At 44.3% G+C, this 27,932-nt stretch overlaps 1 protein-coding gene across 1 annotated transcript in view; it reads left to right on the top strand.

Moving 5' to 3' along the window:
* LOC142250053 (complement factor H-related protein 1-like) overlaps positions 1 to 27,932 on the top strand; it is a 214,976-nt gene that overhangs the window by 148,967 nt on the left and 38,077 nt on the right. Inside the window, exon 7 of the mRNA XM_075322115.1 lies at positions 4,938 to 5,120. Coding sequence (XP_075178230.1) covers positions 4,938 to 5,120 — 183 coding nt within the window. The remainder of the gene's footprint in view (positions 1 to 4,937; positions 5,121 to 27,932) is intronic.

Here is a 27,932-nt window from a genome sequence, read left to right on the forward strand (position 1 = left end):
CAGACGTTCATAATCACCAACGCGGCAGGCATGGGACTATGGGGGACAGGGATCAACAAGGGCGCATGGTAGCAGGCGAAATGTTGAGGAAGGTGCAGGAGAACATGAAGAAATGGATGACGAACTGTCCATGGACATGGAAGACTCAGCGGATGAGGGAGACCTTGGTCAAATTTCAGTTGAAAGAGGTTGGAGGGAGATGTCAGAGGAAGAAAGAACGGTTAGCACCTCTATGCCACAAACACAGCGTGGACTTGGTCCACATGGCTGCGCAAGACACATGAGCGCCTTCTTGCTGCACTACCTCCAACATGACCCTCGTATTGTCAAAATTAGAAGTGATGATGACTACTGGCTTGCCACACTATTAGATCCCCGGTACAAGTCCAAATTTTGTGACATAATTACAGCCATAGAAAGGGACGCACGTATGCAGGAGTATCAGCAGAAGCTGTTACTCGATCTTAGCTCGGCTTTTCCACCAAACAACCATGCAGGTGCAGGAAGTGAATCTCCCAGTTGTAACTTGACAAACATAGGATGGTCTCGTCATCTTCAACAGTCTACCCGTACCAGTAGCACCGTATCTGGTGCTGGTAACAGCAATTTTATGGAATCTTTTCATAATTTTTTTAGACTGTCCTTTGCAAGGCCACCAGAGACAACAAGTCTGACACATAGTCAACGGCTGGAGAGGATGATACAGGAGTATCTCCAAATGAACATTGATGCCATGACTTTGCAAATGGAGCCTTGCTCATTTTGGGCTTCAAATCTTGAAAAATGGCCAGAGCTCTCAACTTACGCCTTGGAGATTTTGTCGTGTCCAGCTGCCAGCGTTGTCTCTGAACGTGTCTTCAGTGCTGCTGGGTGTGTGCTGACAGATAAGCGCACGCGTCTGTCCAGTGACAATGTGGACAGACTAACGTTCATCAAAATGAACAAGTCATGGATCCACAAGGAATTTACTACCCCTGTGTCATCCTGGGGAGAGTAAATGCTTGTGGATTTGGAATGTGCTTGATGCAAATCAAAACATCCTGTTTGCAACTAGGGCACAAGTGCTGCCACTGATAAGGTGTCTGTGTGGCCAGTTTTTTTAAAAAAAAGGGAGAGTCCGCTTGGAGTAACCCTTGCTTACATTGTTTTTAAAAATGATCCAAGATGAACAAGTCATGGTTCAGCAAAGACTTTATCTACCTACCCCGTTGTCATCCTGGGGACGGTTAAGAATGGTGTATTTTTGAATGTGCTTGATGCAAATCTAGCTGTGAAGTGTACAACTGGGGTACAACTGCTGCCACTGAAGGGGTGGGTGTGTGTGGGGCCCAATTTTTGGAAAAAAGGGAGACTCCGCTTGGAGTAACCCTTGCTTACAGTGTTTTTAAAAAGGAGCCAAGATGAACAGAGCTGGGATCAGGAAAGACTTTGCTACCTACCCCGGTGTCATCCTGTGGACGGTTAAGAATGGCGTATTTTTGAATGTGCTTGATGCAAATCTAGCTGTGAAGTGTACAACTGGGGCACAACTGCTGCCACTGAAGGGGTGGGTGTGTGTGGGGCCCATTTTTTGGAAAAAAGGGAGACTCCGCTTGGAGTAACCCTTGCTTACAGTGTTTTTAAAAAGGTGCCAAGATGAACAGAGCTGGGATCAGGAAAGACTTTGCTACCTACCCCGGTGTCATCCTGGGGACGGTTAAGGATGGCATATTTTTGAATGTGCTTGATGCAAATGTACCTGTGAAGTGTACAACTGGGGCACAAGTGCTGCCACTGAAGGGGGTGGGTGTCTGTGTGGCCCAATTTTTGGAAAAAAGGGAGACTCTGCTTGGAGTCACCTTGCGGTGTTTTACATGATTTTAGAAGGGCGTGCCATGCCTATATCTGTGTCTCCTCCTCTTTTTCCTTGTCCAGCTCTTTTGTTTTTGCATGAGTATATGTCCTTGTCACTTTCCCATGTGTTTGTGTTGTGTTGTGAGTTTTTTGTCACCTTTTGGACACCTTTGAGGGTGTTTTCTAGGTGTTTTTATGTGTTTGTGAATGCCTGCCATTGTTTCCTATGCGGTTCGAGCTCGGTTCGTCGAACATTCGACGAACCGAACTTGAACGGGACCTCCGTTCGACGAACCAATCTCGAGCCGAACCACGACCGGTTCGCTCATCTCTACTCATGACCAATAGATAATGCAAGAAGCGTCTTACCTGGGACGGCCAAGAGGAAAAAGAGCTGGACTGCTTCTCAGTGGTCGGTGTTGTTTTCAGATGAAAGTACATTTTGCGTTTCATTTGGAAATCGCGGTCCCAGAGTCTGGAGGAAGAGTGGAGAGGCCACAATCAAAGCTGCTTGAGGTCTGGTGTGAAGTTTCCACAATCCGTGATGGTTTGGGGAGCCATGTCATCTGCTGGTGTAGGTCCACTGTGTGTTATCAAGATGAAAGTCAGCTCAGCTGTCTAAGAGGAAATTTTAGAGCACTTCATGCTTTCCTCTGCCAACAAGCTTTTGGAGATGGAAATTTCATTTTCCAGCGGACTTAGCACCTGTCCACACTGCCAAAAGTACGAATACCTGGTTTATTACCTACAGTATCACTGTGCTTGATTGGCCAGCAAACTCAGTTGACCTAAACCCCATAGAGAATCTATAGAGTATTGTCAAGTGGAAGATGAGAGACACCAGGCCCAACAATGCAGATTAGCTGAAGGCTTCTATCAAAGCAACCTGGGTTTCCATAACACCTCAGCAGTGCCACAGGCTGATTGCCTCCACGCCATGCCACATTGATGCAGTAATTCATGCAGAAGGAGCCCTGATCAAGTATTGAGTGCATTTACTGTACAGACTTTTCAGTAGGCGCGAACATTTCTGAGTTTAAAACTATATTTTCAGTTGGTCTACTATAATACTCTAATTTTCTGAGATAATGACTTTTGAGTTTTCATTGGCTGTAAGCCATAATCATCAACATTAACATTAACAGAAATAAACACTTGAAATAGATCCCACTATATGTAATGACTCTATTTAATTTATAGAAATAGATCACTCCGTGTGTGATGACTCTATATAATATATGTGTTTCACTTTTTGTACTGAATTACTGAAATTAACTTTTTGAGGATATTGTAATTTATTGAGATGCACTTGTATGTGTGAGGATTTTATGATCCATTCGTTCACATCTAGTAATAGCAGATTCAGTAGCTATAGATTCAGACATTGACATTGAGTATGAGGGGCTGCTGATAAGTCTATAGCTTTGTAATTTTTTTTGTTTCTATGGTAATGAATGTTACATTACATGAAAACCTTATGGGTCTAATATGTTTTCAAAATTTTGTGTTTGTTGCTTATGGCAGCAGTGTTCTACGCACGTGGGAAAAGAAAATGGAGGAGTCTACTACAATATTCACAGCAACTAAGAGCAGAGAAGTGATACAATTCTTGCTTCTGCAAAGAGAGTCCGGAAAGGATATTTATGGTGATATGTCACAGACATTGGCAGATCAATGTTCATATTCCTCAGTTCAGAACCGGGTTGCTAAATTTAAAACGGGCCACTTCAGCACTAATGATGAGGAACGTCCTGGACGACTGAGAGTGGTGGTTGTTCCGGAGATCGTCGGTGCTGTGCACTACCTCATACTGAACTTTAGCTAAAGCAACAGCAGACATCATGGGGATTTCCCGTGAACATGTTTGTGTCATTATCCCCATTAACATTGGGACATGAGAAAGCTATCTACAATGTGGGTCCCCAAATGTTTGACAACAGATCAGAGAAACATGTGAGTGAAAAGTTCCCGGTCCATTTGTCAGCGCTTCCGGACTGATAAAAACTTCCTGGATCAACTGGTCACTATGGATGAGACCTGGATTTATTTGTATGACCCTGAAAACAAGAATCAGTCAAAATAGTGGAGGCACAGTGGTTCTCCTCGTCCAAAGAAGTTCAGGTCGCAAAAATCAGCAACTAAGGTGATGGCGTCTGTGTTCTGGGATAAGGAGGGTGTGCTGCTAGTGGACTACTTTGAAAAGGGTTCCACCATCAATGCAAGGTATTACATTGAACTTTTTGACCAATTGAAGGCAGCTCTGAAGTCCAAATCATGACAAGCTGTCAAAAGGAATCTTGTTCCTAGAAGAAAAGGTCTCTGCTCACACAGCACAAGCCACCACAGCAAAACTGGCAGAGCTGGGCTCCCAACTGGTTGACCACCCACCTTATTCACCAAATCTAGTTCCCTCCGACTATCATCTATTTCTAAACCTGAAGAAACAGCTCAAGAGTACCAAATTTCACACCATTTGTGATGACATGGCTGCTGCAGATGCTTGGTTTGAGGTACAACCAAAATACTTCTGTTTGCTAGGCTTTCAGAACTTGGAATGTAAGAAGACTGTTGACATCAGTGGAGAGTATGTGGAATAAATGTAAAGTTTAATCATCCTATCTCGTTTCTTTCTGGGTAAAGACAAAAACTTATCAGCAGACCCTCATATTCTTTCAATTCAGTCTATGTGTCCTGTTTGATATGTTATGTCTTCAGAGCAAACCTGTTTTATCGAATTAACTCATCTGACCACCACATGAAGCAAGATGCTCATTGCGCCTTATAGCAAAAGTAGTTCTGACTGTGCTCTCCCAGTCCCCCAATAACTTATTGAGGACTGTCTTCATATTACAGTGCATTGGGAGAAATCATTCATCAGTGACTAAAAAGAGGGGAACATGCAGGAGAGTAGGGGACTCTGTGTAGGGTACGTGCTGTCGAGATTAAAATGCAGCACAGATGCACAAGTGTCAGAATACTGAAATCAGTTTGTGTTGTTATTATATGAAATGTTAGTGTTAAATTATGCAGCAATGAAGAAAAAATAGAAAAGAAATGGAAAATGGAAAACCAAAATAATTTGTTTAACGGTCATTCTTTTGCAGAAATCGGGAATCGATGTGGTCCACCACCCACCATACAGTTTGGCGACAGAATTGAAATTAGAAAATTTAGCTATGAACCTGGTGAATTTGTGGAATATCAGTGCCCAAGTTATCATGTTGTCAAAGGAGAGAAAATTGTGAGGTGCTTGAACGGTGTTTGGGGAGAAGCACCAGTTTGCCTGGGTAAGTTCACTATCCTTTATCACAAACACACTAGAAAGAAAAAGACATGGATCGCACATCCCAAAAAAATACAATGATCTAAAGCCTTTAGGCAAAAAATTAAATAGAACATGAGTTTCTTTGCTACCATTCTGATCATATTGTATTAAGCCCACTGCCACGTCATGGCGAACCTCTTGAGTGGGTCCCTATTCTAAACCTTATAGCGCTGCACTGTGCACTAATCACTGCCACAGCGATAAAGCGCCAGCAGGGCAGGTGACCTGGTGCCTCAGAGTGCCCATGCTGCGAAGCGAAGCCCCCATGGCTCCAGGCCCCACCGCCCCACTGACACGAAAACACCACAACAGCGACCATCACTCAGTACCAGCACACAGTGAGAGGAGCTGCGCACTCACCTCCCACTGGCTCCCATATGTGAACTGGGAGCAAAAAAAGGCTGACCCCTCTTGCAAACTCCTGCTGATTAAAATCACCCGTGCCAAATGTCTTTTTCTTTATAGTGTGTAATACAACATTCTATCCCCTTCTACTTTTTGCTTGGATCTGCACTCCCCCCATTTGGCACAGGTGATTTTAATCAGCAGGAGACTGCAAGAGGGGTCAGCCTTTTTTTGCTTCCAGTTCACATATGGAAGCCAGTGAGAGGTGAGTGTACAGCTCCTCAGCACTGTGTGCTGGTACTGTGTGCTGGCTGCTGTTGTGGTGGTGTCGTGTCAGTGGGGCGGTGGGGCCTGGAGCCACGGGGGCTTCACCTTGCAGCATGGGTGCTGTGAGGCACCAGGTCACCTGCCCTGCTGGCGCTTTGTCGCTGCAGCAGTGGTTAGTGCACATTGCCGCACTATAAGGTTTAGAATAGGGACCCACTCAAGAGGTTCGCCGTGACGTGGCAGTTTGCTTAATACAATCTGCTCAGAATGGTTACAAAGAACCTCATGTTCTATTTCATTTTTTGCCTAACAGGCTTTACATCATTGTATTTTTGGGATGTGCGATCCATGTCTTTTTCTTTATAGTGTGTTATCCTTTATCACAAAGTATACAGGAACAGCATGAAGGCTATAAAATTGTATCACTGTTTGACTTTCCCTCGTCAAAGCATTCAGCGTAACGTGCGTTGGGCTACATATCCTTGGTACATGGGTTTGTACTTACAAATTGACCCTGTACTCACTTAGCTTTTATTTGTTTTTTTTTTGTTTTTGTACTCCAAACATTAGTAAATGTCTCTTGGTTACTTGATTAATTTTATTCATACTAATTTCCTTGTACTAGTTTGCAGTTTCTTTGCTTTCTTTACTTTATGTACTATACATTTGTATATATTTATCTGCACTGGTTACCTTACATATTTATTTATGCTCGGACTTTAACTCAGCATTAGTGCATCAAACATTATTTAAATTATATATACACTTTTCTCCCCCCATACTGAAACTCACATTTCTCTCCCTATACTGTCTCCTCACACTTTTTGCCCCTCATATACATTGCTTTATCATTGCTCTCCCCACCATGCTGTCCTTTCACAATTTTCTCCCCTCATACATCTTCTCACACATTTCTCCCCACACTTTCTCTTTATTTACACTTTTGTCAACCCATACTAATGTAGCGCCCCTGAACCTCTCAGGGCACTACTAGGTACTGCATCCTGACGAAGATGCAGTGCCTACCCCCAGGAACCTGGAAGCCCAGTGCCAGAACCAACAACACACATAACATCCCCAGTTTCCCACTCCCCATTAGGGATGACTGACTAGTCCAGGACCCAATGGATGGCCACCCAGAGGCGGAGCCAGTCCAGCCCACTAGCCAACAGCCTGGTGGGAGGGGACAAACAGACACAGACAGACAGTCAGACAGAGGAGTCCGGTAGTGACAGTTGAAGGGGACGAACATGTCTTCAGATGGGGTCATGTAGCGGTGACCCAGAGGGCAAGGAGAGTGGTTGCCAGGGACTGTACAGCCAGGTACATCTGGAACTAAAGCACCGACGGGGCACAGGGCCCTAGGTCAGGCGACAGCTTCAGGCAACCTGACAAATACCTGCACATTGAGGGGACCTTCCCGGACCTCACTGACCCAAGAATCCAGGGGCACCAGCAGTAAAGATTGAGCCAGGGACCGGAACAGAACACCGACCTTGCAGGGTTCACACTGCCCGCCGTACGGACGAGAGAATGCCAAAAGACAGTAAGGGACCCACAAACGCTCAAGGCTACAGGGTCCCACCAACACGAGAGAGGTGCCGTGGAAAGATACTACCAGGTCACCACACCGGCATTGGGACAAAAGGGACCAGGGGTCTGAACCAGCTGTCCTCAGGGCCACAGCTCCACCTTACAGTGAGTAAACAGAAGTTGCACTGCATCCCCATCGTGTGGTCTCCCTTCTTTCTGCAACGGAACCCTCCATTCATTCCCTGGGGCCCAGCCCTATTTGCTGAAGGCCTATCATCCCAGCTGCCGCCACCATCAGCTCCAGAGGTAATAGACTGTGGAGCGGCGGTTCCATCACCATAACTGCAACCCGCAAGTGGCGTCACAATACAAACTCTTTCAATTTCCCTGTATATACTCCCCATTAAAAAGCATCCTCAGGGTCACGGAACTGGGCATCGGCCATTATACAACCGTGAAACAGCATCCCCGTACATATACGGCCCGGGACCGAGTACCTCATAGCCCTGGGCAACACACTAACATTCTCACTTAAATTGTGCTCGCACCTGAAATATGCAAGCAAAGTGGGCTCAGAGAATGAGTGAATTCTACTTTCAGATGTCAGTAAACTGCCACAATCTGGGAGACATCAGACCATGGCCGGCTTTAGGCATGTGCGACTTGTGCGGCCGCACAGGGCGCCGATGGCCATGCTTCAGGGGGGGTGCCGCAGAGAGGTAAGAAGTTAATTTCCTGCCTCTTTGTGCGGGCGGACGGCCGGGTGCCAGCCTTTCTTTATGGGTGGCCGGGTGCCTGCCTCTCTGTGCGGGTGGCTGGGCGCCTGCCTCTCTGTGCGGGCGGCCGGGTGCCTGCCTCTCTTTGCAGGCGCCGGCCGCTTGTCTGTGCGGGTGGGCGGGCAGCCGCCTGCCTCTCTGTGCGGGCGCTGGCCGCTTGTCTGTGTGGGCAGGCGGCTGCCTGCCTCTCTGTGCAGGCGCCGGCCGCTTGTCTGTGCGGGCGGGCGGGTGGCCGCCTGCCTCTCTGTGCGGGCGCTGGCCGCCTGCCTCTCTGTGCAGGCGCCGGTCGCTTGTCTGTGCGGGCGGGCGGCCGCCTGCCTCTCTGTGCAGGCGCCGGCCGCTTGTCTGTGCGGGCGGGCGGCCGCCTGCCTTTCTGTGCAGGCGCTGGCAGCCTGCCTCTCTGTGCGGGCGCACACTGCTTGTATGTGCGGGCGGGCGGCCGCCTGCCTCTCTGTGCGGGCGGGAGGCCGGCCGCCTGCCTCTCTGTGCGGGCGGGAGGCCGGCCGCCTGCCTCTCTGTGCCGGCGGGAGGCCGCCGCCTGTCTCTATGTGCGGGCGGGAGGCCGGCCACCTGCCTCCCTGTGCGGGCGGGAGGCCAGCCACCTGCCTCTCTGTGCGGGCGGGAGGCCGGCCGCCTGCCTCTCTGTGCGGGCGGGAGGCCAGCCACCTGCCTCTCTGTGTGGGCGACCGGTTGCCTCTCTGCGCGGGCAACCGGTTGCCTCTCTGCGCGGGCGACCGGCTGCCTCTCTCTGCGGGCGACCGGCTGCCTCTTTCTGCGGGCGACCGGCTGCCTCTCTCTGCGGGCGACAGGCTGCATCTCTCTACGGGCGACCGGCTGCCTCTCTCTGCGGGCAACCGGCTGCCTCTCTCTGCGGGCGACCGGCTGCCTCTCTCTGCGGGCGGCCGGCTGGCTGACTGCCTCTCTGTGCTGGAGGCCGGCCGGCTGGATATCTGTCTTTGCGGGCAGCGGTGGCTGTGTGGAGCAGGGCAGTGTGGCTGATGTCCCAGATGCTCTGGGTTCACATGATGGTGTCCGGGGCGGCGCGTGTGCAGATGTAGCCCTTAGCTCCAGATCTTGTCATTGAACTGAGAGCTCAATCTGCTCCGGAGGCTTTTTCTTTGAAGCCCGCACCGCTGACAGAGCATCTGGGACACCCACCGGACCAGCCTGCTCCACACAGCCAGCACAGCTTCCGCTGCCAGCACAGCTTCCACTGCCAGCACCGCCACACCATTCCCACCACAGTGCCTGCCTCCTGTGACTCTGCTCCCTCTCCAGTAAGACAACAATGGAGTATAAAACGGACCCCATTTTTTTAATTTCTAAATTTGGGGTGAGTCTTATAATATGATAATCAGCCGGGGTACAGGAAATAAAACTTAACTTTTAATATATTCCTTAAAAGAAGCCGGAGATCCCAACCTCAAATAAAATGTTATCTTAAAATAGCCAGAACAACACACAGTTCCCCTCAGCATGTAGGAGGAGTTTAAACGGCCAGAAGGTCACTTCTTAGTTGATAACAATCTGGTAAGCTGACCACTGTAAATCTGTAAAAACAGGGCAGCTACCAACAGGATATGGACCACCACAGTACCACTGGGTCACAATAAATCACTGTTTTAATATGTGGAAAAAGTGGAATGGTCTCACCCAGAAATGATCCATCCACCTTTTACTCTAGAGGATCCTCATAGCACTTAGGGCGTCCCAATGGTCCTTGCATGGACTGAGCATGTGGTCCCCTTATTAGGAAATGAGGTCCTGGTGTCCCCGTTCTCCCAACGCGTTTCCTACATTAAGTATTCGTCAGGGGAGTTAACAACAAGCACCAGTCCTAAGTTCACATGGACTGGGCAGGACATGCTGAAAACAAAAAAACAAAACAGTCAAAGTACTGAAAATGAAGGATCATATTACCCAGCAAACTGCTAGGAAGATAGCTGACAAGGACTCACCAAGCAGCAGTAGCGGGCCTTTCAAAACACTGTGCACCGCTATGCTGCGCCCGCCATTTTTAAAAACCTTAATCAGCTGCCTGCGTGTGACGCTGCATCCACGCCGCCCCTCTCTTTCGGGACGCACAGTGGAACGCACGCTTGAGGCACACACGTCACTGAATGACGTTGCCGGCGCATGCACAGATACTCACTACCACAGAGGGCACTGAAAGATGCAAATCGTTACGCCTCCTCACACAGTGCAGGAGGGCTTTAACTCATGAAGGTCAGGCTAACGCAGCGCTTAATACAATAAGTATTCTGCACAAAGAGCTGCATCGACTCTAATGACTTAGAGCCGAGAATGTAAGCAGGCAGAAAAACTGCCACTCACAAAAATACCAGATATATGGCGAATTATCAAGGCCCAGAGACCCACAGATATTCATAGTTAGCAAAAGAGGGGATGAGAAAAAAAGGGGATGAGAAGAAGAAGAAGAAGAAGAAAGAAAAAGAGAAAGTCCAGAACATCTGGTAGCATTAAAAGACCCATTCCTAGGAAAGGAGGGGGAGGGGTGTACTTTGGAGACTTTTAGGGAGGAGGAGGAGAACACTAGAGAAAAGGCCCTACCATAGGGACCCGACAAAAGGGGTAGAAAGACTAAGAGGTAGTGGAAGAGGAGCCCTACTAATACCCCCACCACTATGCCTAGCTAGATAAAGGTTAACCCCTACCTAACAGCAGAGGTTGGCACCCTAGACAGACGGTGTGTGGCGCCCCTGCTCGTACGGCGGCTGACCCTCCTAACTACCACTAACCTCAAAATTACAAAAAGGGTGCGAAGGAAAGGGTTTCATTTAGACCTTGGGGGCTGACAGTTTTCAACCTAAAGATCCATTCAGCCTCACGCTGAAGGATCCTCTTATTCCAGTCCCCACCCCGTCTAAGTGGAGGGATCATGTCAATGCCCTGAAAGAACATACAGTCCAAATCTCCACAATGTGTGGCATTAACGTGCCGTGCCAGCGGGGTGTCATTTTTGAGCCTGAAATCCCTTAGGTGCTCACCAATCCTTCTCCTAAACTCCCTTTTGGTCTTCCCTATGTACTCAAGGCCACACCGACATGTTGCTTTATATATGACACCCTTGGTACGGCAGTTGATGAACCAACGGATGTCATATTCTTTCCCTGTCACATTGCTAAGGAACTTTCGACCAGTTTTTAACGCTTTACACGCGACACAGCCACTACAGCGGAAACATCCCTTGATGTCACCCTTAAGCCAACCATTGTCGACCTTTCTGTTATCCACAAAGTGACTGTGTACAAGCCGATCTTGTAGAGATCTAGCTTTCCTGAATGTGATGCTAGGTCTTGCTGAAATAAAATTCCCTAGATCTCCATCCATTTGGAGAATTGGCCAGTATTTCTCCAGTATTCTCCTCACTGCCCCGGCTCCATTGTTATAAGTGGTGATAAACCGAATTACCTCACTTGCCTCATCAGTCTCCTTAGGTGGGGGATACAGTAAAGTAGACCTTTCAACCTGGTCCGTCACCCTGCGAGCCTCACTGATAATCCTATGTGGATAACCTCTCTCATGAAAGCGATTTTTCAGATCATTGGACTGTGCGGCACACTTCTCTTCACTCGAGCAATTCCTTCTAATCCTAGAAAATTGTCCCCGCGGGATGCCCTTTTTCAAAGCCAGGGGGTGTCCACTCTCCCATCTCAGCAGTGAATTTGTTGCTGTTGGTTTGCTTTAGGTACTAGTGGCCAGATAACCCCCTGCGATTTTTTCTATCAGGACATCCAGAAAGGGCAGACTAGAAGGATTACCCTCAAATGTAAAGTGTAGACCAAAATCATTTTTATTGAGCCCTGCTACAAACGCAGCTAGGTCAGATTCTGAGCCTCTCCACAATAAAAACACGTCGTCAATGTATCTGCACCACATTAAGATCTTATCAGTGGGCATAACAGACTCATCTCCAAAAATCACAGTCTCCTCCCACCAGCCCAGGTGCAAATTAGCGTACGATGGCGCACAAGGGCTGCCCATCGCAGTGCCCCTGAGCTGGTGGTAGAGTCGGTCTCCAAAGACGAAGATGTTACGTGTTAGACAGAACTCAAGAATCTTCATCAAGAACGAATTATGCTCGCTATACTGTCTACCTCTACCGTTGAGGAAATGCCGCACAGCCCTCAGACCCACTTCGTGCCTGATGGAAGAATAAAGAGATTCCACGTCGATGCTCCCAAGTATGACATAATCCTCAACTGACACGCCCTCAAGCTTCTTCAAAAGATCGGTGGTATCTCTTAAATAGGAATACAAAGAGACCACAAACGGTCTAAGGAGTTTATCCAAATAGATCCCCAGGTTCTGAGTCAAACTCCCAACGCCCGACACAATTGGTCTCCCTTTCAACGGTCTGGTGCCTTTGTGTACCTTCGGTAAACAGGAGAAAGTGGGAGTGACAGGAAACCTGGGGAGAAGAAAATCAAACTCCTTCTTATCAATCAGGCCATTGGCCTTAGCGGTCAATAGAATACCTTTGAGTTCCTGGATAAAAGACTCCATAGGGTTATGCACAAGTCTGCCATAACTCCCTCCATTGTTTAGAATATCAAGGCACATTTTTTTGTAATCCTCAATGTCCATAACGACCACATTCCCGCCTTTATCTGATTTTTTATAATCAGATCATGAGATTTTTCCAGGGATGTCAAACCCGCCATTTCTTGCTTAGTGAGATTAAAATTGCAAGGATGCGCCAGGTTTAGATGCTCAAAGTTCCTGGTGACCAGGTTACAAAAAATGTCAATGGAGCCAATATCATTAACCACTGGGGGCATCTTATCACTTTTCATCTTAAGGTCAGTAAAAGGTCCCAGGCCACTGAGGTTCGGGTCAGGTTCACTAATACTGTACAACAACCTCACATCTTCCAAAATGTCCTCTGAGATACCCAATTCCATGCTCTGTTTTTTATCCTCCCTGATAAAGTGTTTCTTCCATTTTAACTTACGGACAAAAAGATTAAGGTCTTTTATACCCTCAAAGCTACAAAAGTCTGACGTTGGCACGAAAGTGAGACGCTTACTCAAAACAGACATTTCGCTAGCTGACAACTCACGCTTAGACAAGTTAATTACTTGGGAGGGGCCAGGGGGAGGGAGGCAAGTCCGGGTTTCTGCCTGTTTCGAAGGGAATAACCCGTTTGTTCTAAAAAACGGTTATTGCCCCTACCTCTACCCTTATTCCTTCCCTTGCCTCTAGAGGCCCCACCACGTCCCTCAAAATCAGAGGCGTCAGTAACAGTAGAGGTGGGTCTCTGGGCCTTGATAATTCGCCATATATCTGGTATTTTTGTGAGTGGCAGTTTTTCTGCCTGCTTACATTCTCGGCTCTAAGTCATTAGAGTCGATGCAGCTCTTTGTGCAGAATACATATTGTATTAAGCGCTGCGTTAGCCTGACGTTCATGGGTTAAAGCCCTCCTGCACTGTGTGAGGAGGCGTGACGATTTGCATCTTTCAGTGCCCTCTGTGGTAGTGAGTATCTGCGCATGCGCCGGCAACGTCATTCAGTGACGTGTGCGCCTCAAGCGTGCGTTCCACTGTGCGTCCCGGAAGAGAGGGGCGGCGTATATGCAGCGCCACATGCAGACAGCTGATTAAGGTTTTTTAAAATGGCGGGCGCAGCATAGCGGTGCACAGTGTTTTGAAAGGCCCGCTGCTGCCGCTTGGTGAGTCCTTGTCAGCTATCTTCCTAGCAGTTTGCTGGGTAATATGATCCTTCATTTTCAGTACTTTGATTGTTTTGTTTTTTTTGTTTTCAGCATGTCCTGCCCAGTCCATGTGAACTTAGGACTGGTGCTTGTTGTTAACTCCCCTGACGAATTCTTAATGTAAGAAACGCGTCGGGAGAACGGGGACACCAGGACCTCATTTTCTAATAAGGGGACCACATGCTCAGTCTATGCAAGGACCATTGGGACACCCTAAGTGCTATGAGGATCCTCTAGAGTAAAAGGTGGATGGATCATTTCTGGGTGAGACCATTCCACTTTTTCCACATATTAAAACAGTGATTTATTGTGACCCAGTGGTACTGTGGTGGTCCATATCCTGTTGGTAGCTGCCCTGTTTTTACAGATTTACAGTGGTCACCTTACCAGATTGTTATCAACTAAGAAGTGACCTTCTGGCCGTTTAAACTCCTCCTACATGCTGAGGGGAACTGTGTGTTGTTCTGGCTATTTTAAGATAACATTTTATTTGAGGTTGGGATCTCCGGCTTCTTTTAAGGAATATATTAAAAGTTAAGTTTTATTTCCTGTACCCCGGCTGATTATCCTATAATTGATGTGGTACCTTACCAGTGGCTAATTCTATATGCGTCTTATAATCCGGCACATCTTATAAAACAAAGAATATGGTATGTGCTTTTGTTACCATCAAGGATATGTGATTGTGTTCCTGGAGTGGGCATCATTTTCATGCAATGGGTGGTGTGTGTGTGTGTGTGTGTGTGTGTCCTTACATAGTAGTATATTAATATGCACCATTACTGTAAAATGGCACCTCCTTGAAGCCTAACCACATACACCCTTTGTAATAAAATGATGCCCCACTCCAGTCCATAAAAGGGAAGTCCACTACTTGGACAACCCCTTCTCATTCCCCTTGTATGCTACAGAAAAATAAAGAAAGCTATACACCCCTCCAGTGCAGCCTCGGTTCCAGCAATGTCTAAAACTGCATTCCAGGGACATCTGTGACATTGTTATGACACACGAGCCCCAAAAGCAATCAGCACCGGCTTTCTTATGCCCACCTTTGGACATTTCAGCAGAAATTCAGTGTAGCGTTCACATCTTGCTCAAATGTCTGAAGGCGGAGAGAGAGACACTGGGCGCTGTTTGGTCAAGGGGCCTCATGGAACGCAGCTTTAGACATCGCTGGAACCGAAGCCGAGTATAGCTTTATTTATTTTTCTGGGGCAAACAAGGGGAATGAGAAGGGGTTGTTGACATCCCTTTTATGGATTGAAGTGGGGCATCATTTTATTTCAAAGGGTGTATGTGGTTATGCTTCAACAAATGGAATGAATAGGGGTTGTCAAATTTAGTGGACAGCCCTTTTAAAGGGGCTGTTCTTTTAGTAAATGTCTAACCTAAGGTGTAGGTTATTATAAAGAAATTATAATGCTGTTACGCAAACACCGTAAATTTAAAAAAAAAAAAACTTTGGGAAAAATCACTCCAAAAATGTTTTTTAGTCTTACTGAAAAGACAAAAATTGAATAAAAAGCCAACAAAAGTCATATGTGAAGAAATAAGCCCTAAAAGCTCTTTTGAACAAAAAATTTAAAAAAGTTACAGCTCTCAGTATATGGCGATGCAAAAAGAAATTAATTTTTGTAAAATATTGCTTTTAGTGTGCAAAAGTCGCAAAGTATAAAAAATTGTATAAATCTGGTATAGTGTAATCGTTCTGACCCGAAGAATAAATCAGTCATCACTTTTATCGCATGGTGAACTGAGTAATAAATTTAAAAGAATAAGCGAATCGCTGGTTTTCCCTCAAAAATCTGAATAAATAGCAATCAAGAACTGGTATGTACCCCATAATAGTACCAAAAATCCTTCAGCTTATTGCGCAAAAAATAAGCTTCCACACAGCCCTGTTCGCTCCAAAAAGAAAAAAGTTACAGTTCTCACAATATGGCAACGAAAAACTTTTCACTATGTGATAGAAGCTGAACAATATAAATCTGGTATAACACGTTTTTCACTGACGTGTTAAAAGCGCATGTGTCCCTCTGTGTGCCGTGATTCACAGCACACGTGGGTTGTCAATGTGCAATCCGTGATCTGTGATACATGATAGCACATGGAGATAAACTCACCTGCCCCCCATCCTGCTGTCCGTGGTGCTGAACTATCCGGCTCTGCTGCATCTGGCCGCCGCTGTCTCCCCTCTGCAAGTACTTCCGGGTCGGCTGTGCCATGCATAAATAAATATGCATGACAGTAATTAGCCGGGCAGGAAGCAGCAGCCAGCAGAGGCCGTAGACAGCTGGAGAAGTTGAATGTAAAAATCACTTTATGTTCAATGTCCGTGTTTTTCTGTTACATGTTTCACGGATCACACCATAGTGTGGTCTGTTGGACATCAGTGATGCCGGAAAAAAACTGACATGTTTCTCTGTGCAACAGATAAAGCGTGTGAGCATCGGGGAGTACCTGCCTAAAAAAGCGCTGCAAATACACCATAGCAAAGGGACATGATGCACAGCAATTTCAAATGATTATGCTGTGCACATGTTTCGTCTTTGGTTAATTATTTTAGCTGCTGTAGGCTTCAAAAGCCATAAAACAGCTAAAAGAAGTAACCTTCTCATTCATGGGTCGTCTAAAATTGGAAGAAGCCACTCGCTCTATATACTTAAAGGACACGGAATACCGTCATTGAATAGTCACCAGAAATGAAGCCAGTAACAACGGCGCATACATATAGACTTTCAGGATGTTTTTTGCAAATGATTTTTATCTTTTTTAAATAACTAAATTGCAGTATGCTTAGGGCGAGGCTTTTTTGTTATTTTACAGTACATGAAAAAAACAAACACAGCAGAAAAGCAATACAACCGGGCACCGTTCTAGCAATGTTTGCCCCTTGTCTCCGGGGTCTTGTGATCTGCAGCCAATCAGCGGCTGCTTCACTATCCCTCTTTCAAAACTGTAATCCAGCTGCTGCTGTTTTATGACTTCCTCTGGATGTCAGTTTTATCTAAAGGATGAGAGAGTAAACCAGCTGCTGATTGGCTGCAGGTCGCCTGTGACATGGTTTGGGGGCACCAAAGGGTAATTTGGCACAGGGCGCCATTTAGCCTAAGGCCGGCCCTGTATCAGACCACTGCATTAGGCAGCCTGACAGCGTCGCCCTTTTGGCTGCACCCGAGGCAAATGCCCTGCATTCTACCGTTCCTGGATGTGAAACTGTTGATGCAAAGAGCAGGAGATAACTATTTGGGAGAAGGTACACAAGGCAGAGGTGCACACTCCAGCAGCCAATGAGCATGCGCTCAGTAGCTAGTGTGAAATAAAAAAAAAATACTTGAAATTGACAAAAATGCAATGATTCAGGTCAATGCAATTATGATTCAGGGAGCAAGAGCAGAATCAAATTACCTTGCAATGCCCCTGTCCAGCATTGAAATAAATAGCTAGAAAGCTAGAAGGTCACTATGAGCCACACAGCAGCGGCCTACTAGACATGGGTTGGGGAGTTCTGCTCTAAATGTTCTCTATCTTTTGATGCCTACAGTGCAGAAGTAGAATTTAGAGGAATTAACTAGGAAAATATATTTTGCCTGGGAATTATGCATCTAATAAATGGCAAAAAATACATAGTAAGGGCAAGTTTTTCTTTTAATATAATAGACCTCAAAATAGGACAAGCTATAAAATAACTTAAATTATCTAGGAAATATAGAAAGTGTATACTGTAAGTGTGCCTTCTTACTTTATTTAAATTTCATTGCATGTTTGTTAAGTATTACTGTGACGCCCTGGACTAGCCAGGTAGTCACAGGTAGGCCCTTGCATAACATACGTCCCCCTAAAAAGGTAACAGCAGCCAACCACATTAAACCCTAGTCACCTCCCTCAGACCTTGATGGTCACACCAAGGGGCGGGGCCAGGCAGTTGGCCACGCCCACTGAGGAGTCCAGAGGGCCTGAGGCAGGAGAAACAGTAGTCAGTCTGTTGTTAGTTGTCAGTGAGTAGTCAAGTATAGGAGTGTGCAGCAGGCCTGTGGTGACAGGTCTGCAGCGGAAACTGACAGGTGCCAGGGTCGTAGCCCTGGTACCTTGGCTAGGAGGCAGGCGGTGGCCTGGCCTGCAGGAGCTGGAAAGACGGCCAGGTGGAAACGTAAGGGACCGGGGCGGGGTAGTGGCCCGCCGCTACCGAACCAGGGAACCGACTGGAAACCGGAGCACAAGGGGGGTAATCAGAACGAGGCCCAGAAGCCTCTGGACCACATCGAATTCACTGATTGAGGTCTGGACCTTAGGTCCTTTCCCATCCCAAGACCCGAAAGAAGGCAACAGCCCAAAATCACTGGTAATACCCTCTGGGTCTTTTTAATACTCATGGAAGTGCAGCTTCTTCGTGTCTAACATCATTTTTTCCTCCATGTGGCGCCTCAGCAGCCTTTGCGTTCAGGTTTCTACAGTCATATGTAACTTATACAACTGCTAAAGGTGAACTCCTCTACAGTTTAATACTGGTATCATCTGATAAGATCCTATTTTTTGCGCTTTTGTATTCCAGCAATATTCTTCTTTATCTATGCAGAAAGGGATAATTAAAAATGCCAGTTCATGTTTCAAAAAATAAGCCATCACTGAGCCCCATTCTGAAAAATGAGAAAGCTAGAAGTCTCGGAAAATGGCGACAAAAGCGCAATTCTTTCTTTTTAGAAAATTCTGAAATTTTGTCACCACTTAGATAAAAGTAATTTATACACAATTGATATCTGTGAACTCATATTGACCTGGGGAATTATAATGCAAGTTCAGTTTTACCTTATAGTGAACATGATAAATTAAAAAAAAAAAATAATAACTGTGCAAGTGCAGTTATTTTTGCAATTTTACAGCACTTGGAATTTGTTCCCATTTTTCACTACAATATGGTGCAGAATGAATGGTGTCGTTCAAAAGTACAACTCGATCTGCAAAAAACAAGGCCTCGTATAGCTACATTACCAGAAAAATAAAATTATCGCTCTTGGAAGAAGGGGAGGAAAAAAAGGAAAATAAAAAATGGAAAATTGCTAGGGAGTGAAGTGGTTAAGCCTAGAGATGAGTGAACCTGTTCAATAAAGGTTCGCCAGTGTCAAACTTAGTACAAGCCTGAGCATGTTCGGCTCAGTTCAGTAATCCCAGCACTTTCCCAAACGTCTGCAACATTTCCTTTTGTTTGATCACTGATCGTGTTTTAAGAAATGCTTTTCTAATAACATATGATGCTTTTGTTTAGAGATTGTGGTGCTGTATGATGTATGAGGGTATGTGTTTAATGGGAGGAGGGGGTGGAGACTCGGGAGAATCTAGAGGCGCGTGGCGCCATTTTTTCCCCTTAACCTTCTTGCGCATGTTCTTGCAGCCACTCACGGTGCATCAAACATCCACAAGGTTCAGACAAAAGGGCTTGATTCATTGGCTGCCTATGTCACATGTTCGTCTCCATCTGAAATGCGGACATGTAGCATCGGCGCCATTTTGTGAATGTTAAACATTTGGAAAGGTGCTGGTGCTGCTAGAGAGTTATGTTATCTTGAGGTTTAATAATAACTAGCTGAGATAGATAGGAGAGCAATAGTATAGAATAGGGACGTGCAGTGTAGGGAAAGATGTGTGCCACAAATCAGCATTTCATGATAGAAATAGGGATTGCTACTTGTAAGTGCCTGCGAAAGAGTTGCCAGTGAATGATCTAAATAGGTATTGCTACTTATTACTGCCTGCTCCAAAATAGGCAGTAAAACACATTTCTAGTTTTTGTGTTAGTGTTACCTGCTGTATATTTGCTAGCGAAGTAGTTAAAAAAGGCTTGGCAGTTTTAATTGCTTACTCAAAATTATGCAGTCAACCATATTTCTAGTTATTGTTATTTTATACTGCGTGCTATATCTTTGTATGTTGGATCCTGGTTCAGACGAAGTAGGCTCTGAAAAAACCAAGGAGAAAAATTGTATGAAAAATACCCTGAATATAAATAAATGAATTGCAAGTGCTTAATAACAGGGTACTTAGTGTATACATTTTTGCAAAAAGGTAAAAAGCTGTCTCACCTCGTCACGGTGTACCCATCTGAGACAGTCCCTAACCTACTGAAGTTAAAAACATTATCAATACCTGACTTGTGTCATGTCAGAACTCCAATATGGATGGTGGCAAGTGGTTAGCTGTGTCCCAGATAAAATACACAGCAAAGTGAGACGCAATCAGCTGTTCAGTCTCAGTACTAGGAGGGCTGCACCCCCAACTTGCAACCAAGCAAGAAAACATACAAAAAACACAAAAACCTGAGCTGAAACAATGTTCAGTAAACATGCAACATTAAGCATGTGAATTGCAGCCTTAAGACTAGAAAAAACCAAGGAGAAAAATTGTATGAAAAATACCCTGAATATAAATAAATGAATTGCAAGTGCTTAATAACAGGGTACTTAGTGTATACATTTTTGCAAAAAGGTAAAAAGCTGTCTCACCTCGTCACGGTGTACCCATCTGAGACAGTCCCTAACCTACTGAAGTTAAAAACATTATCAATACCTGACTTGTGTCATGTCAGAACTCCAATATGGATGGTGGCAAGTGGTTAGCTGTGTCCCAGATAAAATACACAGCAAAGTGAGACGCAATCAGCTGTTCAGTCTCAGTACTAGGAGGGCTGCACCCCCAACTTGCAACCAAGCAAGAAAACATACAAAAAACACAAAAACCTGAGCTGAAACAATGTTCAGTAAACATGCAACATTAAGCATGTGAATTGCAGCCTTAAGACTAGAAAAAACCAAGGAGAAAAATTGTATGAAAAATACCCTGAATATAAATAAATGAATTGCAAGTGCTTAATAACAGGGTACTTAGTGTATACATTTTTGCAAAAAGGTAAAAAGCTGTCTCACCTCGTCACGGTGTACCCATCTGAGACAGTCCCTAACCTACTGAAGTTAAAAACATTATCAATACCTGACTTGTGTCATGTCAGAACTCCAATATGGATGGTGGCAAGTGGTTAGCTGTGTCCCAGATAAAATACACAGCAAAGTGAGACGCAATCAGCTGTTCAGTCTCAGTACTAGGAGGGCTGCACCCCCAACTTGCAACCAAGCAAGAAAACATACAAAAAACACAAAAACCTGAGCTGAAACAATGTTCAGTAAACATGCAACATTAAGCATGTGAATTGCAGCCTTAAGACTAGAAAAAACCAAGGAGAAAAATTGTATGAAAAATACCCTGAATATAAATAAATGAATTGCAAGTGCTTAATAACAGGGTACTTAGTGTATACATTTTTGCAAAAAGGTAAAAAGCTGTCTCACCTCGTCACGGTGTACCCATCTGAGACAGTCCCTAACCTACTGAAGTTAAAAACATTATCAATACCTGACTTGTGTCATGTCAGAACTCCAATATGGATGGTGGCAAGTGGTTAGCTGTGTCCCAGATAAAATACACAGCAAAGTGAGACGCAATCAGCTGTTCAGTCTCAGTACTAGGAGGGCTGCACCCCCAACTTGCAACCAAGCAAGAAAACATACAAAAAACACAAAAACCTGAGCTGAAACAATGTTCAGTAAACATGCAACATTAAGCATGTGAATTGCAGCCTTAAGACTAGAAAAAACCAAGGAGAAAAATTGTATGAAAAATACCCTGAATATAAATAAATGAATTGCAAGTGCTTAATAACAGGGTACTTAGTGTATACATTTTTGCAAAAAGGTAAAAAGCTGTCTCACCTCGTCACGGTGTACCCATCTGAGACAGTCCCTAACCTACTGAAGTTAAAAACATTATCAATACCTGACTTGTGTCATGTCAGAACTCCAATATGGATGGTGGCAAGTGGTTAGCTGTGTCCCAGATAAAATACACAGCAAAGTGAGACGCAATCAGCTGTTCAGTCTCAGTACTAGGAGGGCTGCACCCCCAACTTGCAACCAAGCAAGAAAACATACAAAAAACACAAAAACCTGAGCTGAAACAATGTTCAGTAAACATGCAACATTAAGCATGTGAATTGCAGCCTTAAGACTAGAAAAAACCAAGGAGAAAAATTGTATGAAAAATACCCTGAATATAAATAAATGAATTGCAAGTGCTTAATAACAGGGTACTTAGTGTATACATTTTTGCAAAAAGGTAAAAAGCTGTCTCACCTCGTCACGGTGTACCCATCTGAGACAGTCCCTAACCTACTGAAGTTAAAAACATTATCAATACCTGACTTGTGTCATGTCAGAACTCCAATATGGATGGTGGCAAGTGGTTAGCTGTGTCCCAGATAAAATACACAGCAAAGTGAGACGCAATCAGCTGTTCAGTCTCAGTACTAGGAGGGCTGCACCCCCAACTTGCAACCAAGCAAGAAAACATACAAAAAACACAAAAACCTGAGCTGAAACAATGTTCAGTAAACATGCAACATTAAGCATGTGAATTGCAGCCTTAAGACTAGAAAAAACCAAGGAGAAAAATTGTATGAAAAATACCCTGAATATAAATAAATGAATTGCAAGTGCTTAATAACAGGGTACTTAGTGTATACATTTTTGCAAAAAGGTAAAAAGCTGTCTCACCTCGTCACGGTGTACCCATCTGAGACAGTCCCTAACCTACTGAAGTTAAAAACATTATCAATACCTGACTTGTGTCATGTCAGAACTCCAATATGGATGGTGGCAAGTGGTTAGCTGTGTCCCAGATAAAATACACAGCAAAGTGAGACGCAATCAGCTGTTCAGTCTCAGTACTAGGAGGGCTGCACCCCCAACTTGCAACCAAGCAAGAAAACATACAAAAAACACAAAAACCTGAGCTGAAACAATGTTCAGTAAACATGCAACATTAAGCATGTGAATTGCAGCCTTAAGACTAGAAAAAACCAAGGAGAAAAATTGTATGAAAAATACCCTGAATATAAATAAATGAATTGCAAGTGCTTAATAACAGGGTACTTAGTGTATACATTTTTGCAAAAAGGTAAAAAGCTGTCTCACCTCGTCACGGTGTACCCATCTGAGACAGTCCCTAACCTACTGAAGTTAAAAACATTATCAATACCTGACTTGTGTCATGTCAGAACTCCAATATGGATGGTGGCAAGTGGTTAGCTGTGTCCCAGATAAAATACACAGCAAAGTGAGACGCAATCAGCTGTTCAGTCTCAGTACTAGGAGGGCTGCACCCCCAACTTGCAACCAAGCAAGAAAACATACAAAAAACACAAAAACCTGAGCTGAAACAATGTTCAGTAAACATGCAACATTAAGCATGTGAATTGCAGCCTTAAGACTAGAAAAAACCAAGGAGAAAAATTGTATGAAAAATACCCTGAATATAAATAAATGAATTGCAAGTGCTTAATAACAGGGTACTTAGTGTATACATTTTTGCAAAAAGGTAAAAAGCTGTCTCACCTCGTCACGGTGTACCCATCTGAGACAGTCCCTAACCTACTGAAGTTAAAAACATTATCAATACCTGACTTGTGTCATGTCAGAACTCCAATATGGATGGTGGCAAGTGGTTAGCTGTGTCCCAGATAAAATACACAGCAAAGTGAGACGCAATCAGCTGTTCAGTCTCAGTACTAGGAGGGCTGCACCCCCAACTTGCAACCAAGCAAGAAAACATACAAAAAACACAAAAACCTGAGCTGAAACAATGTTCAGTAAACATGCAACATTAAGCATGTGAATTGCAGCCTTAAGACTAGAAAAAACCAAGGAGAAAAATTGTATGAAAAATACCCTGAATATAAATAAATGAATTGCAAGTGCTTAATAACAGGGTACTTAGTGTATACATTTTTGCAAAAAGGTAAAAAGCTGTCTCACCTCGTCACGGTGTACCCATCTGAGACAGTCCCTAACCTACTGAAGTTAAAAACATTATCAATACCTGACTTGTGTCATGTCAGAACTCCAATATGGATGGTGGCAAGTGGTTAGCTGTGTCCCAGATAAAATACACAGCAAAGTGAGACGCAATCAGCTGTTCAGTCTCAGTACTAGGAGGGCTGCACCCCCAACTTGCAACCAAGCAAGAAAACATACAAAAAACACAAAAACCTGAGCTGAAACAATGTTCAGTAAACATGCAACATTAAGCATGTGAATTGCAGCCTTAAGACTAGAAAAAACCAAGGAGAAAAATTGTATGAAAAATACCCTGAATATAAATAAATGAATTGCAAGTGCTTAATAACAGGGTACTTAGTGTATACATTTTTGCAAAAAGGTAAAAAGCTGTCTCACCTCGTCACGGTGTACCCATCTGAGACAGTCCCTAACCTACTGAAGTTAAAAACATTATCAATACCTGACTTGTGTCATGTCAGAACTCCAATATGGATGGTGGCAAGTGGTTAGCTGTGTCCCAGATAAAATACACAGCAAAGTGAGACGCAATCAGCTGTTCAGTCTCAGTACTAGGAGGGCTGCACCCCCAACTTGCAACCAAGCAAGAAAACATACAAAAAACACAAAAACCTGAGCTGAAACAATGTTCAGTAAACATGCAACATTAAGCATGTGAATTGCAGCCTTAAGACTAGAAAAAACCAAGGAGAAAAATTGTATGAAAAATACCCTGAATATAAATAAATGAATTGCAAGTGCTTAATAACAGGGTACTTAGTGTATACATTTTTGCAAAAAGGTAAAAAGCTGTCTCACCTCGTCACGGTGTACCCATCTGAGACAGTCCCTAACCTACTGAAGTTAAAAACATTATCAATACCTGACTTGTGTCATGTCAGAACTCCAATATGGATGGTGGCAAGTGGTTAGCTGTGTCCCAGATAAAATACACAGCAAAGTGAGACGCAATCAGCTGTTCAGTCTCAGTACTAGGAGGGCTGCACCCCCAACTTGCAACCAAGCAAGAAAACATACAAAAAACACAAAAACCTGAGCTGAAACAATGTTCAGTAAACATGCAACATTAAGCATGTGAATTGCAGCCTTAAGACTAGAAAAAACCAAGGAGAAAAATTGTATGAAAAATACCCTGAATATAAATAAATGAATTGCAAGTGCTTAATAACAGGGTACTTAGTGTATACATTTTTGCAAAAAGGTAAAAAGCTGTCTCACCTCGTCACGGTGTACCCATCTGAGACAGTCCCTAACCTACTGAAGTTAAAAACATTATCAATACCTGACTTGTGTCATGTCAGAACTCCAATATGGATGGTGGCAAGTGGTTAGCTGTGTCCCAGATAAAATACACAGCAAAGTGAGACGCAATCAGCTGTTCAGTCTCAGTACTAGGAGGGCTGCACCCCCAACTTGCAACCAAGCAAGAAAACATACAAAAAACACAAAAACCTGAGCTGAAACAATGTTCAGTAAACATGCAACATTAAGCATGTGAATTGCAGCCTTAAGACTAGAAAAAACCAAGGAGAAAAATTGTATGAAAAATACCCTGAATATAAATAAATGAATTGCAAGTGCTTAATAACAGGGTACTTAGTGTATACATTTTTGCAAAAGATAAAAGTAATTTATACACAATTGATATCTGTGAACTCATATTGACCTGGGGAATTATAATGCAAGTTCAGTTTTACCTTATAGTGAACATGATAAATTAAAAAAAAAAAATAATAACTGTGCAAGTGCAGTTATTTTTGCAATTTTACAGCACTTGGAATTTGTTCCCATTTTTCACTACAATATGGTGCAGAATGAATGGTGTCGTTCAAAAGTACAACTCGATCTGCAAAAAACAAGGCCTCGTATAGCTACATTACCAGAAAAATAAAATTATCGCTCTTGGAAGAAGGGGAGGAAAAAAAGGAAAATAAAAAATGGAAAATTGCTAGGGAGTGAAGTGGTTAAGCCTAGAGATGAGTGAACCTGTTCAATAAAGGTTCGCCAGTGTCAAACTTAGTACAAGCCTGAGCATGTTCGGCTCAGTTCAGTAATCCCAGCACTTTCCCAAACGTCTGCAACATTTCCTTTTGTTTGATCACTGATCGTGTTTTAAGAAATGCTTTTCTAATAACATATGATGCTTTTGTTTAGAGATTGTGGTGCTGTATGATGTATGAGGGTATGTGTTTAATGGGAGGAGGGGGTGGAGACTCGGGAGAATCTAGAGGCGCGTGGCGCCATTTTTTCCCCTTAACCTTCTTGCGCATGTTCTTGCAGCCACTCACGGTGCATCAAACATCCACAAGGTTCAGACAAAAGGGCTTGATTCATTGGCTGCCTATGTCACATGTTCGTCTCCATCTGAAATGCGGACATGTAGCATCGGCGCCATTTTGTGAATGTTAAACATTTGGAAAGGTGCTGGTGCTGCTAGAGAGTTATGTTATCTTGAGGTTTAATAATAACTAGCTGAGATAGATAGGAGAGCAATAGTATAGAATAGGGACGTGCAGTGTAGGGAAAGATGTGTGCCACAAATCAGCATTTCATGATAGAAATAGGGATTGCTACTTGTAAGTGCCTGCGAAAGAGTTGCCAGTGAATGATCTAAATAGGTATTGCTACTTATTACTGCCTGCTCCAAAATAGGCAGTAAAACACATTTCTAGTTTTTGTGTTAGTGTTACCTGCTGTATATTTGCTAGCGAAGTAGTTAAAAAAGGCTTGGCAGTTTTAATTGCTTACTCAAAATTATGCAGTCAACCATATTTCTAGTTATTGTTATTTTATACTGCGTGCTATATCTTTGTATGTTGGATCCTGGTTCAGACGAAGTAGGCTCTGAGCAGGATCCCGACCCTCATCAACTGACGTTAACCCCCGGGGGTGGAGGTGATCATAATGAGAGTCAGATACTTGAGATGCATCTGTACTGTTATGTGATGTCAGGTCAGGAAGAGGAGGCGTGGAACAATATAGAGCCTCACGATTAAGTTGTAGATACCACTTGGTGTGAACCCATATGCATGCATCTGTGTAGCTTAGCAGATGAGGAGAAGGGGAAGAAGGAAGATGAGGAGGTTACATTGGCGATACCCACACAAACACATATTGATGCAACCATAAGAAACACTGCATCCTCAGCCATAACTTTGGCTGTGGCCAGCAGCAGTTGCAGGTCTGTAGTTCACAGGAAGGGTTGCTTGGCTGAGCCTTTTTTGAGACTGCAAAAGATAACCCAACTTTTGTTATCCAGCAAAGTTGTAATCAACGACTCAGTAGAGGCAAAAATTCAAATAATTTGACTACTACATGCATAAACCGGCACATGTACAAACAACATGCATTACTGTGGGAATCTTACTGCTCTAAAAGGCAGACTATTGGGCCTATCCAACCACCGGCCACCAAATCAACTGTGTCTGCAGCTTCTTCCTCCTTCTGCATCACTGTCGAAACTATTCTCACACAGGTCTCCAACCACAGAACCTCCACTTGTTTGCCAGCTACAGTTGGGGTGAGTGAGAGCTCGACAGCTGTTACAGAAGTGACCAGACTTGGTGTTTTTGTCCCATGTGAGACACCGTAGCCACATCCTGTATGTTGCATGGATCCTACCTCCTTGCGCTTGTGCAAACACACTCTGGGCAATTGAGGGGGGTCAATTAATGCCACTTTCCTGCTGTGTGCCTGCAATGTTTTTAAATATCAAGACTCAAAGATGGGTCTCCAAGTTGTGTCTTGTCTGTAATGGTAGAGGTGTGGGAGCAAAAAGCCCAATCCTGTCACTCATCCCACTTTTTATATTTAAAAATTTAAATGCCAGGTCACATCCTGTATGTTGCATGGACCACACCTTCCTGATGTGGGGAAATTGGGGGGGGGGGGCACAATTGATGCCACTGTCCTGCTGTCTGTCCACAATGTTTTTAAATATCAATACTGCAAGATGGGTCTCCAAGTTGTGTCTTGACTGTATTGCAAGGGGCCTGGAAGCAAGAGGCCTATGCTTGTCACTCATGCATCTCTTGATTATTAAAATGACAATTTCAGGCAGTGCTTACATTTTAATGCATTGGAGAACTCAGTCACACAACTGCAAAGTTGTAGACCACTATCCAAGCCCAGTTTGATAAATGGCTGTCTCCACTAAACCTGGAGCCAGGGAAGGACATGTGCTGTAACAGTGCAAACCTGGTGACAGCACTATGCCTG

Source organism: Anomaloglossus baeobatrachus, chromosome 8 (genome assembly GCF_048569485.1).
Source record: "Anomaloglossus baeobatrachus isolate aAnoBae1 chromosome 8, aAnoBae1.hap1, whole genome shotgun sequence".
NCBI lineage: Eukaryota > Metazoa > Chordata > Amphibia > Anura > Aromobatidae > Anomaloglossus > Anomaloglossus baeobatrachus.